The sequence below is a fragment of the Chiloscyllium plagiosum genome, chromosome 3 (assembly GCF_004010195.1).
Source record: "Chiloscyllium plagiosum isolate BGI_BamShark_2017 chromosome 3, ASM401019v2, whole genome shotgun sequence".
Taxonomy (NCBI): Eukaryota; Metazoa; Chordata; class Chondrichthyes; order Orectolobiformes; family Hemiscylliidae; genus Chiloscyllium; species Chiloscyllium plagiosum.
Genome location: NC_057712.1, coordinates 24,297,885 through 24,314,818, shown reverse-complemented (window position 1 = coordinate 24,314,818; position 16,934 = coordinate 24,297,885). Strand labels below are relative to the sequence as shown.

The 16,934-nt window shown below is 40.6% G+C and overlaps 1 protein-coding gene across 1 annotated transcript in view; it reads left to right on the top strand.

Annotated features, from left to right (window-relative positions):
- Window positions 1-16,934, top strand: part of sntg2 (syntrophin, gamma 2) — a 943,711-nt gene that overhangs the window by 821,517 nt on the left and 105,260 nt on the right. Inside the window, exon 10 of the mRNA XM_043678774.1 lies at window positions 929-1,029. Within this exon, the coding sequence (XP_043534709.1) occupies window positions 929-1,029 (101 nt within the window). The remainder of the gene's footprint in view (window positions 1-928; window positions 1,030-16,934) is intronic.

Genomic DNA, 16,934 nt, shown 5'->3' with positions numbered 1-16,934 from the left:
CCGAATGGACTACTTCTCCTAATTTATGTGTCAGTGTTGTTGGGGTTTATACAGTAGTACAATATAGCAACAGATTCATTGTTGCTCTCTATCTTATATTGGTTTCTACTAAATCCTTCTTGATGACTTATTGGAATCTATTGATTTCCAATATATCACATGGAAGGTGAAGTGCTAATGCCTGCTCCCATATGACAATAGATGTATAATGTAAATGAGTTAACATTGAATGATAGTGAAGTAATCGAGTCACCACAGAAAATGTTAACACCTTCAGTCAAATGAGCATCTGAAGGAGACCAACTTGACCCCTGAGTGAGGAAATATATTAATATTTAAATCAGCTAATGTATGAAATAAGAAACTGTCTCTCCATCCTGAGCTGTGACAGTGTCAATCAGTGTGTAACTAGCCAATAAAATCAAAAACCTTGATAGTTCACTCTTTTGTTAGATTGCACAATTGTAAAACAAAAAAAATTTCATTGTTGAACCATGTTCCTTAATTCTTAATGGGGATAGTGTGTGATGACAGAAACTTTAAGATCTTAACCTACAGTTGATCTCAAAATGGGTTAAGCTTCTCTCTTTCTCAAAATCGTTTCCTAAAATCTGCTCACATGTCGATTTGGAAATTCAATAAAGAATGGATAAAACATTTAACATGTCTGCTTTCTGCTCATGTCTGAATACATATTGAGATCCACATGGACAGTAGTTGACATGCAGTTCTGATTTTGTGGTTGATCTTAAAGGCCCAGAGTCACAAACCTCTGGGCTGTTTACACTTTTATATTTCATCTATGTTTGGTTATTTATGAAATCTGGACATTAATAATGTAAGGTGCTGTGATTTATTCCAGACATAAGCACTGCTGTGGCTTTCAAATTAGTTTGGGTTTCTTACAGTTCTCATGTATTCTGTGCAGGCACCATCATCACCTTCTTCACCTTCAGCTGATGAACCAAAATATGAGAAGCGTTGGCTTGATACATTATCAGTCCCTTTGTCGATGGCTCGAGTCTCAAGGTACAGAGCTGGAGCAGATCAATTAAGGTTTGTGATCCAGAGAGACAATGATTGAACAATCTGGAACGTTTCAGATATTGTTTGAATGAGTGTTCAGGTACACTGTGGGACAGTGTCCTTTGCAAAGATGAAAAAGTGTTCTATGTCTGATGTAGTGGATAAATTTATCAGAAGAGACAGTTTGCATTGGATTAATCAGGTTTATGTTCATAGAGATATGAGGATGTGCAATGTGAAGCTAAATACCTTTGTATCTAACCAGCACTGGCAAACAGCTGCATCAAATATGCTGATGTAAAATCAAGCAGTCTTTCAAAACTTGCTCTGTTTGAGAAAGATGAATTCAGAAGACAAAGTTGGATACAATTGCAAAACTATTCCTGAGACATTTAATATTCACCAAACCTCTGAAAGTTGATCACAATACATAACACCAGAAAATGATATAAGGTTTAGAATTTAGAATACAGAACATAGAATGTTATAGCGCAGTACAGCCCTTCAGCCCTCAACGTTGCGCCGACCTGTGAAATTAATCTGATGCCTATCTAACCTAGCCATTCCATCACTATCTATATGTATGTCCTTTGCCCATAAATGTCGGTGAGTCTACTTCTGTTGCAGGCAGGCCGTTTCACGCCCCGTCTACTTTCTGAGTAAAGAAACTGCCCCGATATCTCTCCTAAATCTATCACTCCTCCATTTAAAGCTATGTCCCCTCATGTTAACCTTCACCATCTGAGGAAAAAGGCTCTCACTGTCCACCCTATCTAACCCTCTGATTATCTTATATGTCTCGATTAAGTCACCTCTCAACCTTCTCTCCAATGAGAACAGCCTCAGTTCCCTTAGCCTTTCTTCGTAAGACCTTCCTACCATACCAGGCTACATCTCCTCTGAACCCTTTCCAAAGCTTCCACATCCTTCCTATAATGCAGTGACCAGAACTGTACACAATGCTCCATGTGCAGCCTTACCAGTGTCTTGTACAGTTGAAGCATGGCCTCCGAAACTCAATCCCCATGTCAACAAACCATGTGCATTTTTAACAACTCTATACATGGGTGGCAAATTTCAGGGATTTATGCACCTGGACACAGAGATCTCTCTTTTCGTCTCGACTGCCAAGGATGTTACCATTCGCCCAGTACTCTGCATTCCTGTTATTTCTTCCAAAGGGAACTACCTCACACTTTTCCACATTAAACTCTATTTGCCACTTCTCTGCTCAGCTCTGCATCTTATCTATGTCCCTCTGTAACCCACAACATCTTTCAACACTATCCACAACTCTGCCTACCTTACTGCTATCTGCAAATTTACTAACCTATACTTCTATGCCCACATCCAGACTTTTATAAAAATGACAAACAGCAGTGTCCCCAAAACAGATCCTTGCGGCACACCACTGGTAATTGAGTTCCAGGATGAACATTTCCCATCAACCACCACCCTCTGTCATCTTTCAGCTACCCACTTTCTGATCCAATTCACTAAATCCCCTTCAATCCTGAAACTCCATGTAAGTGCAATAGCTTACCATGTGGAACCTTATCAAACACCTTACTGAAGTCCATATACACCACATCAACCTCTTCACCATCATCCACCTTTTTTGTCACTTTCACGAAGAACTCAATAAGGTTAGTTAGGCATGACCTACCCTTCACAAAGCCATGTTGACTATCTCTAATCAAGTTATTCCTTTCCAGATGGTTATAAATCCTATCCCTTATAATTTTTTCCAACACCTTACCCACAACCGAAGTAAGGCTCACTGGCCTATAATTACCAGGGTTGTCCGGACTCCCCTTCTTAAACAAGGGAACAACATTTGCTATACTCCTGTCTTCTAGCAACACTCCAGTCAACAATAATGACATAAAGATCAAAGCCAAAGGCTCTGTAATCTTCTCCCTGGCTCCCAGCGAATCCGAGGAAAAACCCCATCCTCCCCAGGGGTCTTATCTATTTTCAGATCTTCCAAAATTGCTAAAACTTCCTCTTTGTCAACTGCAATCCCATCTAATCTACTAGCCTGTATCTCTGTATTCTCTGTATGCCCGAAACGTCGATTCTCCTGTTCCTTGGATGCTGCCTGACCTGCTGCGCTTTTCCAGCAACACATTTTCATCTCTGTATTCTCAGTAATGTTGCCTTGTTCCAATGTGAATACTGATGAAAAGTAATCATTAAGCGCGTCCCCTATGTCCTCAGATTACACATACAACTTTCCACTGCTATCTTTGATTGGCCCTAATCTTACTCTAGTCATTCTTTTATTCCTGATATTCCTATAGAAAGCCTTAGGGTTTTCTTTGATCCTATTCACTAATAAATTCTCATGTCCCCTCCTAGTTCTTCTTAGTCCTGTCTTTAGACCTTTTCTGGATAACCTATAACTCTCAAGCCCCCTAACTAAGTCTTCACATCTCATCCCCACATAAGCCTTCCTCCTCTTCTTGATTAGAGCTTCAACTTCTTCAGTAAACCATGGCTCCCTCTCTCAACAACTACCCCCCTGCCTGATAGGTATTTACTTATCAAGGATCCACAGTACCTGTTCCTCAAATAAGCTCCACATTTCAAGTGCGTCCATCCCCTGCAGTTTCTTTTCCCATCCTATGCATCCTAAATCTTGCCTAATCACATCATAGTTGCCTTTCCCCCGTTATACCTCTTTCTTTGAGGTATATAACTATCCCTGCTGTTGCTGTTGTAAACATAACTGAATTGTGTTCACTATCGCCTAAGTGCTCACCTGTCCCTAAATCTAACACCTGGCTGGATTCTCTCCCTAGTACCAAATCCAACATGGCATCGCCCCTTGTTGGCCTGTCTACATACTGTGTCAGGAAACCCTCCTACACACACTGGACAAAGGCTGACCCATCTAAAGTACTTGAACTATAGTATTCCCAGTCAATATTGGGGAAGTTAAAGACCTCCATTACAACTACCCTGTTAGTCTTGCTCCTATCAAGAATCATCTTTGCTATCCTTTCCTCTACATCCCTGGAACAATTCGAAGGCCTAGAAATAACTCCCAACAGGGTGACCCCTTCTTTCCTGAGGTGACCTCTCCTTTCCTTTAATTTTGTTTTCATCTGAGATTCAATTGTCTTTAACTTCTGTTTTTATGGTTGCAAGTTTGACTTTTAGGGTGTGAATTATCCCTACGCTGGCAGTGATGAAAGAGATGGGAAGACAGGAAAGAATTGAGCGAATTGGACTTGAACAGAAACTCACCCCATTCTCACCATCTCACTCATTAAGTTGTGGTCAAAAAGATCTCTCGATCTGACATCAATTATGACCCTTAAGTTGTCAATCAAAGGCCATTAAGGGCCTCAGTGTGCCACCTCCCAGAACATCTGCCTTCTTATTAGGAAAGAAAAGTGGCTTTTGATTGATTATTCCAGGCATCCTGACTGGCAGCTTGCAAAGGTGCCTCCCATTGCCCTAATCTAAACTGTCTATTGAAAGCCACACCTCTGCCCTTGCCTCTGACTCCTTTAAACTCCATTACTTGGTGACCTCTCCCCCTGCGACACGGTGATAAAAATAACTTACCCTCTCACCACTTGACTGCCCCGATGTCTCAGCCTGGATTGGTGAAAGTAAGGACCCAAGAGTTTCCAGCCTCTGGTTGTCAACTTCTGGTTCTCCAGAACGCCAATTTTGAGGCCTGTGATTCACCAAGAAACTCGCCCATTTTCACCTCTCGGCTCTTAATGAGCTGATTGGTGGGTGATTAAATGAGTTATCTTACAGTGGGGATGGCATATTAGTTGCCACCTGACTTACTCGCCCCCAACACTTAACCACAAAAATGGCCCTTAGTTCTGACCTCTTTGGGAAACCAAATGGCCAACATCCTCCATGTTTTTATGTTCGTAAATAATCTGACATTGTGACTTTGGATGATATTTCCTAGGGACAAACAGGAGATGATCAAAGATTGAATCTTGAGGAATACTCTCCTGTCATACTTGAATGAAGTATTTTAAAAATCTTTTCTTTTCTTCCTTTTCATGAGGACTACAGCACCTGTTTTTATGCTTTTAACTGCAGTAATGTCAGGCTGAAGAGCAGGGGAAGCTGAGATTCAAGAGGAGGTTATGATAAAGTGATGGCTCCTGCTGTAATTTGACCTGCAGGTGATTCCAGGATAAGTACAGCATTGAAGATGATTGTTATAGCCATCAATTTTTATGGTTCAGGCTCATTTGAGACTACCACAGGAGACCCTGCAAATTCCAGTTGGTTAGTAGTGCACAGATGCTTCAAACAGGTGACAGATGCATTATTTTGCCAGAAATAGCAACTTTGCCACTTTCCCCACAGACAATCAAGTAGGAAGAACTTATATTTATGCTTGAGCACTTGTGTCCTCAGGAGTGCTCACAATCAGTGAAGATTTGTCGATGTGTGAACAAATTGTTTTTCATCAGCATGCAGCTTTCCCCAAAGTCCTGAACAATATTGTTTACATTTGTGTAGCCCCCTGTGCTCTGTGCACAAGAGCTATTCTTGAAATGAATGCACTCCCTTGAAAGGAACGGCATGGTGGCTCAGTGGTTAGCACTGCTGCCGCACAGCGCCAGGGACCTGGGTTCGATTCAAACCTCAGGTAACTTTCTATGTGGAGTTTGCACATTCTCCCCGTGTCTGTGTGGGTTTCCTCTGGGTGCTCCAATTTCCTCCCACAATCCAAAGATGTGCAGGCTAGGTGAATTGGCCATGCTAAATTGCGCTTGGTGTCCAGAGATGTGTAGCTTAGGTGCATTAGTCAAGGGTAAATATAGGGTAGGGGAATGGTTCTGGTAGGGTTACTCTTCAGATGGTTGGTGTGGACTTGTTGGGCTGAAGGGCCTGTTTCCACAGTGTATGGATTCTATGATTGTATGAAAGCATGCTGAGGTAGTTTCAGTTGAGGCATTTCAAAGGCAATTAGACTGTTCCTTCTCAAACAACCATGTGAAGGGTTACCAGGAGCAGCTCAGAGAATGGTAATAAGTGCCCAAATGGAGGCCTGGTGTAGACCCAGTAGCTGGGATTTTCCATTTTCGAACTGGTGACAGGCATCATAGGTGGCAACACATCTGCCAGTACACAGGGCAAGTTATCTTGCATGATCATGTTTCTCACCTCATTGTTACAAGCAAGATATTGGGTGAGTGACTTGTGAATTATGTGATGAATGAGCAGGAAATTCTTGGCCTTGGCAGATTGTCGGTTCTACTGCCATATTTACATTAAATGCCATATGGATGTCATTCATTGTGAGTCAGGAGCATCCAATCAGCCTGTGGTGCTCATCACCCCATCAGCTTCAAAACAATGCCTCCTCAGTGACACTTTGTTACAAGTGCTATTGGATGGGGTCAAGGCCAATAGAGTTTTCCTCTTCTAAGAGATAGCACCAGGAAGTAATCCTTTCAAACCCATCTGACTTGGGCTGAAATGACTGAGTGGGTCAGTGCCCCTGCAGACATGGTTGCAGTTCCACAAGAAAATGAACTAAATCCTGTGGTCTTCAGAGGATAATTTGGCACCCTTTTGTTTTCTGCTAGTTCTTGCTGTATGTCCTTCTCTGCCAGTACATTCAGCCCCTTTGGCATCTGAAATTGTGGAAGGTGCAGCGCACCACTTGAGACAGAATACTCTGGGCTATACTGTATGGTACCATCGGTTTGTTCCACAATTGGCTTTGGTCCAAACATGGGCAGCACTATATCTGTACTCAACATTAGTCTGAGGGTTTCCTAAAAGTGGCAGGTATGGAGCGATGTGCCTAGCTGAGGGCTTTTGAAAATGGTTGGCACCTGTGACAGCTTCAGGGTATCAAGTGCAGCTCTGCGTTAGCTGGCTGTTCTCACAAATCCTTTGAACATTGAGCAAGTGGAATCCTTTTCTGTTGATGAATATTTCTGATTGATGATGGGGTGCTCTGATTGCTATGTGGCTACAATCAATTCCACCCTCAACCTGTGGAAAACCAACAATGGCAGTAAATACTAATGCCTTCACTGCTCAAGCCCCTGTGTCAAGGGGAAGCTAGATCAATTGATGGGTTTTCCCAGATGCATGTACGAATTGAGGGCTGTAAAAAGTCACAGAAATCCTAAGTAGCTCCCTGAATTGATCCATTTGCAAAGAAATGAAGGTCAGCTGTTATCTTTAGGATTAATGGGACATGATTGCCACCCAGTCCATGTGACCACGAGTCCACTTCCAGCAGCTGGAATAAGAATGGCTTGATGTTTTGGGACAGTATGTGAAAGTTCACAGTCCTATTAAGGATACGTTTTCCCCTTGACATCCTCCCATGGATCTCTAGATTATCCCACCAAGTTCCCAGACAGCAAGTGTTGTGTGTAATCCTGTATTGCTGTGTGACTTAAAGAGACAATTCCTTTCCACCAACATCCAGGAGCTTGGAAGCATCTACAATCACTGGATTATATTCTGGCGATATCTCGGCCCCTCATGCACAAAAGTCATTCTGAGCTCATTTAAGATGGAACAAGAAAAATGTCAATGTGTCCTTGGCATGAAGCAGCTGTCAGTGCTTCCCTGTCTCAAGTGGTGTGCTGCACCCTCTACAATCTCAGATGCCAAACGGGCAGAATGTGTTAGCAGAGGAGGAGATAGTTAATCTTCTATATGAGGATATGACCACTGAAATATTATTACTTTTTCCTAGTGATCGTCTGCCATCCCCAACCAGGAAGATGAGTTTTTGAATCATTTTTCTATGTTCTGTTAACTATTGTAGACCTGAATGAGTGGATGGTCTGATTCAACTTGTTAAATACACCTCAGAGACGAGAGAGTTGCCCAGTCCTAGCCTAGATATAGATGCTATTCCACAATAACCCAAGGATGGTATAAGCTAGTTCTTTTGTAAAGTCAGTTAAATAAAGTTATATCAAATAAGGCAAATCAGACCAAATTAAATGGTGCTAGTCCCTTTAAAAGGAGATGGAGAGAGAACTCAAAGGTGCACATCTAAATTCTAAAATTTCAAATTAATCTGGGTGTATTGAAAATTAATAGTGCACTCCAGAAATTATTTTTAAATCAACCTATTCAGTCGCTCCTCCAATACAGGTGGAACTTGAACCTAGACTTTCTGACCCTGTAGCAGAGGCACTACATTGCATCACAAAATCCTTTAGGATAAGGGATGGGACAAACCTTTTCAAATCAACAAGCAATTCCGAGATAGTATTACACACTTCTGGAGCTAATGGGCCTGGGCCTCCTGGTTCAGAGTAAGGGACATTGCCACGGTGCCACAAAGCCTTGATAAGGATAGTGTATGTCCTGGTAACATGCTGCTTAAGTGGAATTGAAGACAGATAGTTTACAGTCATTAATTGCTAAACTTCTGTTGAGTCAGCTGGCCTCGCATTCCAGAGATTAACTCAACCTCCTTTTCAGCAAAATGCTATTTATTCTGCCCACTTTGGGTGCTGCTTTGTCAATATAATACCACTGTATAAATAGGCTTGGATGCTTCTGTTCATTGCCTTCGATTTCCACCCTGTGGTGTTCAAATTTGGTTTTCTCTTAGATCGATGTTTTTTCTAACATCCCACTATGGACCTCATAAGAAATTGTGATGTTAACTGTAGCCACGATCAAGTCTTCTTTTGAAGATAGTATTTGGTGTCCACAGAGATCAGCCTTTTGCAATCAGTCTTGTCTCCATGTTGGATTGTCCAACTGAATTTAGTAATAAATACCTATATCATGCCTCAAATCTTGTTGTGGTGTTCTGTCCTTGCATTCTTTACAAACAGGCACATTCTGGAGATATGCACAAGGATTTCTACTATCATCTCACATCTGCACAAGATTTAATAGTGTTAGGCTCTCCCCTTGTTGGAATTGATACAGTAGGATAAAAATTGCAAAATAATTGGCTGGTAATAAATCAGGACAATTTGATGTTATAGGCAGAATTAAGCCATGTGCCCTATACTTTGTAGTTTTCTACATATCCAATACCTGCGCCTTGACTGGTGAGGTAAAGCCATTTATCAAGTTTCCACTCCCTCCATTCCATATATTTCCTGTTGAATGTAATCTATGGGAGAATGGAGATCCCCATTCTGGATTCTTCAGCAATATTGTCTTGTAACACCCTACTATATTTCTCAGAGATGCAGATGTTGTGGGTATGTGCATTGAGCTGGGAATTTGCTTTGCAGACATTTCATCCCTTTTCTAGGTGACATCCTCAATATTGTGGAGCCTCCTGTGAAGTACTGCTGTACTGTATCAGTTGAAATTTATTTGATTTTGTTCCCTTTGCTTCTGGTTGCTGGTTCCAGTTGTTTGTCGGAGTGGTCGGTCTACTGGGTCTAGGTCAATGTGTTTATTGTTGAAGTCCGCAGATGAGTGTCATACTTCTAGGAATTTTCTGACTGTCATCTGTTTGGCTTGTCCTATTATTGTTGTGTTGTCCAAGTTGAATTTGTGGTCCTTGACATCTGTGTGATAGCTGGTCGTGGCATTTAGTGGCTAGTAGATGTTCATGAATGCAGATCGGTTGTTGTCTACCAGTTTGTCCTATATAGAATTTCATCTTGTACACTGTGTTTGTCTTGCACATGATGGGTATTGGGTTGTTTGTTCTGGTGAGCTATTGTCTGAGCGTGGCTTATGGGCTGCCATAAATCAGAGTGGTCAGAGGAATTTGGCTGTCAGTTCAGAGATATTTTCTACATAAGGTAGAGTGGTTAGGGCGTTGGGTTGTGGCATGTCCTCATCACGTTGTCTGTCTGTCAGGCATCTGTAGATGACGTTGCGGGGACATCCGTTCTTGCCAAAGACTTTTGTAGAAGTTTTCTTCTTCTCTTTGCAGGTCAGGAGTGCTGCAGTGTGTTGAAGCCCTTTTGACCAGGGTCCTAATGCAGCTGGTGTGTAAGTTGTTCTATTTCCTTGAGGATGTTTAGTTTCTGTTAATCCTTTCTGGCATTGGTATTGCTTTTACCTCCAGAGGGATGCCTGAATTACAGGTTTATAAGCCACCTTAAGTGCTTTTTTTAATGATGGCCAGTAGTATTTGGATCTTCCAATTGGGCATTCTAAGGCTTTTCATGCTTATTGCTTGAGTACAGAAAGCCATTGGTAGTTTGTGGGAAATAAAGGATTTAACAACATTTTAAATTATTTGCTCTAGTTTAACTAATGCACTTTTAGAGATTTCTGACAGTATCATTTGGTAATACCACCTCGAGATACCGTGTTTTAAAAAGCTTGTTTTTGTTTTTGCACAGGTTGAAGAGTGGCTGTCATGAAACTGGAAATTCAGTTTCTCAGCTTTTCATCCTGATCACTTTCAGCAACTTCTGTCCAAGGGTCTATTCAGACTCCTAGGTATTTCTTGGTTTTCCCTGGTGGGATGTGAGCCAAGGTTTCATCTTTAAGTCTCCAGGTCTTCTGATTTTTATAAAGAAATGGACATGAAGTGGAGAAGTGGAAACTGTTAATTGTTTGGTGTTAATGGAGAGTCTATTATTAACAAGCAGTCTCCCAGATTTACACCCTTTGCTATTTTGATTAGAAATGTTTTGCTGCTGTTGCCTTAAATTATGGTGATATTATTTAAGGTATAAAACTGAGATTAATGTTACAAGAACCAGGGCAGGTTTACTTTGTGTAGCAATCTCAATAGTAATTTATGTCAAATTGAGTTGAATACCCTTGGGAGAGCCATAAAACTACAGCTAGATCTTTCTTCTTTTGTTTTGAACTCTTGATGATATTTTGAATGGCAATATTTCTGTTGCATCTCAAAATCATAGCAAGGACCCCCTTCAGTTTTGAGTTTATTTCCATTGTGTGTCACTTTGACTTTTAGCTATAATCTTTGTGAAAAGGCAAAGTAATACAGAGGCTGTAGTGATGGGATGCCAGTTGTCGAGGTACTTCCAGTCATGGTCCTCGTTTTTGGGAATAAGGACTATTCATCTATTTTTGAAGTTATTCCGAACTGTGCTGGATTTCTGCGCCAAACAGAAGAGGCAGGCAAGTCACGTGGTATATGTCTCATGGAAGAACAGGATGTCAAATAAGTGTACCTGCTAAACTGCCATTATCAATCCCTTTGGCTGACATCACCACTCTATAGGTCTCATTTGCAAACGGCTACCTGTAATATCCTGTGTATTTGGCAAATCTGCTTAAATTCACTTGATTGTTGGGAGTGGAAAGCTTAATCTGAAAACCTTTCTTTAGTTCCTCAATGGTTAAAGGACAGGAAGACATAATTAATGCTCCCAAGATCTGCCTGGCAAGTTGTCACCTGTATAAGGTTTGGGAAATCTGAAATACATCTCACAGGCTGTCCTTCTTTTCATTGCATCATTGTTTATTTTGTTTTATCTTTGCATGTTGTTCTCTGTTTAATCAGTAGAATCCCTTTAACTAATTTGGGAGATGTATCTGATCATTTCTTGTTCTCCATTTCATTTACCTCACTTATATTTATAAGTCTCTGACCCTGGTTTAATAATAGTTTCTTTGGCATGCTAACCTCTTCCTTTACTTTATTTGTGAAGTAATTGAACAGCATGGCTATCTTTCCTTACTTAAATTAATTGTCTTTTATATAATTTCCATTCACGAAAATGATTTCTTTCTGCATTGTGTATGCATTTTGTTTTAGTTTTACATTGTCTCTTACCACTTTGATTTTCTATGGCTGTCTTTTTTGACAAGTAGAATCCTTGCCCTATAGGTGACTTAATTGCTCTATATCTCAGTTTATTTCTCTGAAGATTTCCTATTGATCTTTCCTTGTTTTTCCCATGAACAGATTTGCACGGTTTCCTTTGGTCAGTTTATGTCTCACTCTATTGCAATCTGACCTCAATCTAAAATATTAGTTGCTTTTTTTCCTGTTCCTCCCATGAAACTCAGAATGATATTGAATCATGTTATTTTTGCTTTTTGATGAATGTTGACATATCATAAGGTTTTTAGCTATCTCCATTTGTTCTTGATATGCATATTACTGGTGCTCCACTGAATCTTTTTTCTCAGTTGAAGTCATTTTGGATACTTGAAGATGGTAGTTGTTTAAATTTATCGGGAAATAATGTTGACTTTTTTTTGTATTAGTTTTGTCCAATGCCATTTCATGTCAGTGACATTCTCGACAATTGTTCTCATGACTTGCTTTACAAGCAGGAATAAACATGAATACAGAAGAACCTCAATTGCCCGGCATTGAATTATCCGACTATCGGACTCTCGGATTATCCAGCAAGATCGCACAGTGACACAGTGATTAGCACTGCTGCCTCACAGCGCCAGAGACCCGGGTTCAATTCCCGCCTCAGGCGACTGACTGTGTGGAGTTTGCACGTTCTCCCCGTGTCTGCGTGGGTTTCCTCCGGGTGCTCCGGTTTCCTCCCACAGTCAAAAGATGTGCAGGTCAGGTGAATTGCCAATACTAAATTGCCCATAGTGTTAGGTAAGGGGTAAATGTAGGGGTATGGGTGGGTTGTGCTTCGGCGGGGCAGTGTGGACTTGTTGGGCCGAAGGGCCTGTTTCCACACTGTAAGTAATCTAATCTAAACTAATCGCAATGTCCTGATGCTCGGCTAAACTATGTTATCCAGCATTCGATTATCCAGAATTCGATTTAACCAAACGGAATACTCACCGTTCGTTTCCTTCAGATAATCGAGATCCCTCTGTACTGGGAAATGGACATATTGGTCTGACCGGCCAGTATACAAGATGAGTCAGACTATTTCATTCACCAGTTTGTTTTTTTTCTTCTGGTTTGGAATCCAGAAGGTCTCTACCTCAGGATTTTTTTTCAGCCAGTTAAAACAGCTGATAATATTTCGGAGCTGTACTCAGGACCCCAGCACTGCACTTCTTCCATTTTCTCAATAATGACTTTGAATTATCCTTGAGACACTTACATGCAGCACTGGGCTGTCATTGCCAGTTCCTCAGGTAACACCACCTTCATTTTAGTAGCCAACAAATATAACCAGTGGCTGGGCCTCTCTATCATTTTTGCCCAGACTCAGTTCTGCACCTTGAATTTACCATTCTCTTCATTCCTACTTGTCACATCTTACTCCCCTCCTACTTCAGTTTGTGCAAGTGGATTTAGGTACTTTCTGTAGTTGTCCAGCAAAACTTCAGTGCAAGTTGAAAAAAAACAGTACCTCATTTTCTGTTTGGGAACTCTATAGCCTCTGGATTCAATGTTGAGTTCAAAAGTTTTAGGGCATAAAGCACCTTCTAACATGTCCTTATCCCAAACTCACTTACCACTCTTTGTTGTCACATGGTCTGCTACTACATGCTACCCATTGGTAGCCATAGTAGTCCCTATTATTAGCTATTTATTCTCCTATGCTGATCATTATCCACTCCTTTGTCTGTCCAACTGTTCTCTGTCTTTGGTCAGGATCTCTACCTATTGTTTATTCCTTACCCCCTCCCCCACCTACCTTCTGCACGAAAACAAACTCTTTCCTAGCTACCATCAGTTCTGAGGATGGATCGCTGAACCCACAACATTAACTGTGACTTCTCTTCACAGATGCTGCCAGACCTGCTGACCTTTCCAGCAATTTCTGCTTTTTTTTTGTTTAAGATGCTTTCAGGGCTTTTGAATTTTTGTTCCCATTTCAAGGAATGCCTTTCATTGTGTCTTTTTATTTTAACTCATTTAGATTTGAGATTTTCTGCTCCTATTTTTAATGTGATCCTGTTTCTGTTGCTGTGCAAATAAACTCTCAATTGAGAAACAGGTTGAAAAGAGCATTTTTTTTTCCCATTTGAATCAGTCTAAATCCATTTAAACAGTCATTTGGATCTAAGTTACAGAAGTAATGGAAATCTAGGCATTGGAATTGTTATAAACTGATTAGAATGGCTCGTTATTTATTGAATAGATGTTTACAAAGTTTTGTCAGCTCATCAATTCCTTTCAATTTTTGATTTCTTCAGAGCCACTTGGATATAAAATCAAGAGATTTGTAGAGGTTATTGATTTATCTGACTTCAAGGCATTACTAGGAATCTAAAAATTAAATTACCATGGTGTAATTCATTTAAAATTCTGAAGCATGAATTGAATTATCTTATTCATCCCACGTGATGTTGCTAATTCAGGAAATCAATGAACACATAGTTCACTTCAACTGTTTATTTATGATGTTGAGATCAGGCATCTATTCAGTATGATGGCAGCTCACTAGAGACAATTCTGAAGGTGAATTCTGACAGGTAAGCAAGAGATGCATTTGGGCATTGCCAATCTATTAGCTGTCACTATTTGGACATGAACGTTGATATCCAGAAATATATCTGAATAATCTTGATTTGAAGGAAGACCTGCCTCCTATTCTACAGCCGGTTTGTGCTGATAAAATGAAAATGGAGGGCTGTAATGGCAATATAACAGAGTTAAAAATTGCACAACACCAAGTTATAGTCCAACAAGTCTTGGACTGTAACCTGGTGTTATGTGATTTCTAAAATTATCCACCCCAGTCCAACACTGGCACCTCCATAATATGACAGAATGTGACTGAATTATAAGTGAAATGAAGTATAGAAGTAGAAATGCTATGAAAGAATTAAATAGAACATTAAGTACTGTGTACAGTTTTGATCTCCTTATTTAAAAGAGGATATACATTTTGGAGTCAGTTTGAAGAAGATTACTCAAGGTGGTACAGTGGTGGGGGGAGGGTTGATGATCTTATGAGATACCGTGATCTGTGTCCATTGGTGTTTGGCAATATAAGAGGTAATCTTATCAAAGCATAGAGATTCTGAGCAGCCTGGGAAGGTTGAATGCCAAAAGAATGTTTCATGTGTGGGAGAGAATATGATTAGTGGATGCTACTTAGAAATTAAGAGGTCTTCTGTTTATGATGGAGCTGAGGAAGATTTTTGTCCTGAGTTGTGAATCTTTGGAACTCTTTTTCTCCCAGAGAGAGCAGTGGAGGCAGGATCATTAAATTTAAGGAAAAGATTTATAGATTCTTGATTAAGAAGGCAGTCAAAGGTTATCTGGGGGAATAGAAATGTGAGAGTGAGGCCAAAATCAGACCAATGATCTTATTGAGTGGCAAATGATGCTAAAGGAACTAAATGGCCTGTTTCTGTAACATGTGTATGTTCATGAATTGGAAGTTTGTTTTATTACAGCAAAGGCCATAATGGATGTTCAGACCTTTGATTGAGATTCATCTCAAGTGTGACCCTTGAGCTCTGCCTATGTTGGATACTGGGTGAGTTAGCATGCAAGAGGAATAGGTTGATATGGCCTGGAATTAAGTTGTCTTATACTATAACTAGTCATAAAGCTGTGAGTTGACATGAAGTTGACACAGGAGCTATGAGAGTTAATGGAGTGGGTGAGGTTAATGTTATGAAAAGGTTGGAGGCAAAAGCATATAAAATGAAATGAGACAACTGTGATAATATCCCAGAAAACCTTGACCAGTCTTTAACAAAGTCCATCCCAAAACTTGGCAGTTCTTCTGCGTATACTGTGCCCAAGGATTACGGGCCTGACCTAATCCTGAATCTATGCTCCGTCTCTCCCCACACGACTACCATATAGGGTTGTTTCCTTGGAAGCAGGAGCTGTGAACTACAACATTTCCTGCCTTGTGCCTCTGCTTTTAGTCACGATCAAGGAATGTAATAGGGAGAGCTAAAATAGAGGTTCGGCAAAAAGATCATTGAGGGGAGAGTTCAAAACTGATTGAAATCACAGAGAATGGGGAATTGTTCTGTGTAAGAGAAAAGGAGAATCTTGAAATCATAATGAAGGGAGAGGGAGAGGTGACTCGTTTTAAATATGCATGTCTTTTGTATTGATAAGTGAAAAATATTTTATGTAGTGAAGAAAATAAATCCATTTGAAGGGAGTAGAACTGCAAAGGAGCAGAGCTGGAGTTGAAGTTTAAGAAAGACCAAGTTAAGGGATGAAATAAGGCAAGTCAAAAATGGAGGAGAGGGGAAATACCAAATGAGAGCTTGTATATTTCCAGACAATGAGCAGTACCGCACAGACAAGCACCATTAATGCCCACTGCTTTATCATCTTACCAAACCTCTCATTGTGATGTAAAGGGTTAACTAATAGCTACAGAGTGTGTGCAAATTGAGCTATACCATTGTGATACCGGATCACATGGAAGTGGAATTTCATTCTATAGAATTTCACAAAGGAAGGAACTCAGTGTGGGATCAACTAACTTTTAAGTCTTGGATCTCATTTAACTCACCAACTTGATTGAGTTTTTTGAGGAAGTAACAAAGAGAATTGATGAGGGTAGAGCAGTAGATGTGATCTATATGGACGTCAGAAAGGCACTCGACAAGGTTCCCCATGTGAGACTGATTAGCAAGGTTAGATCTCATGAAATACAGGGAGAACTAATCATTTGGATACAGAACTGGCTCAAACGTAGGAGACAGAGGGTGGTGTTGGAGGGTTGTTTTTCAGACTGGAGGCCTGTGACCAGTAGAGTGCCACAAGGATCGGTGCTGGGTCCTCTACTTTTTGTTATTTACATAAATGATTTGGATGCGAGCATAAGAGGTACAGTTAGTAAGTTTGCAGATTACATCAAAATTGGAGGTGTAGTGGACAGCGAAAAGGGTTACTTCAGATTACAACAGGATCTTGACCAGATGGGCCAATGGGCTGAGAGGTTGCAGATGGAGTTTAATTCAGATAAATGTGTGTGGGATTTTGGGAAAGCAAATCTTAGCAGGACTTATACACTTAATGGTAAGGTCCTAGAGACTGTTGCTGAACAAAGAGACCTTGGAGTGCAGGTTCATAGCTCCTTGAAAGTGGAGTCGCAGATAGATAGGATAGTAAAGAAGGCGTT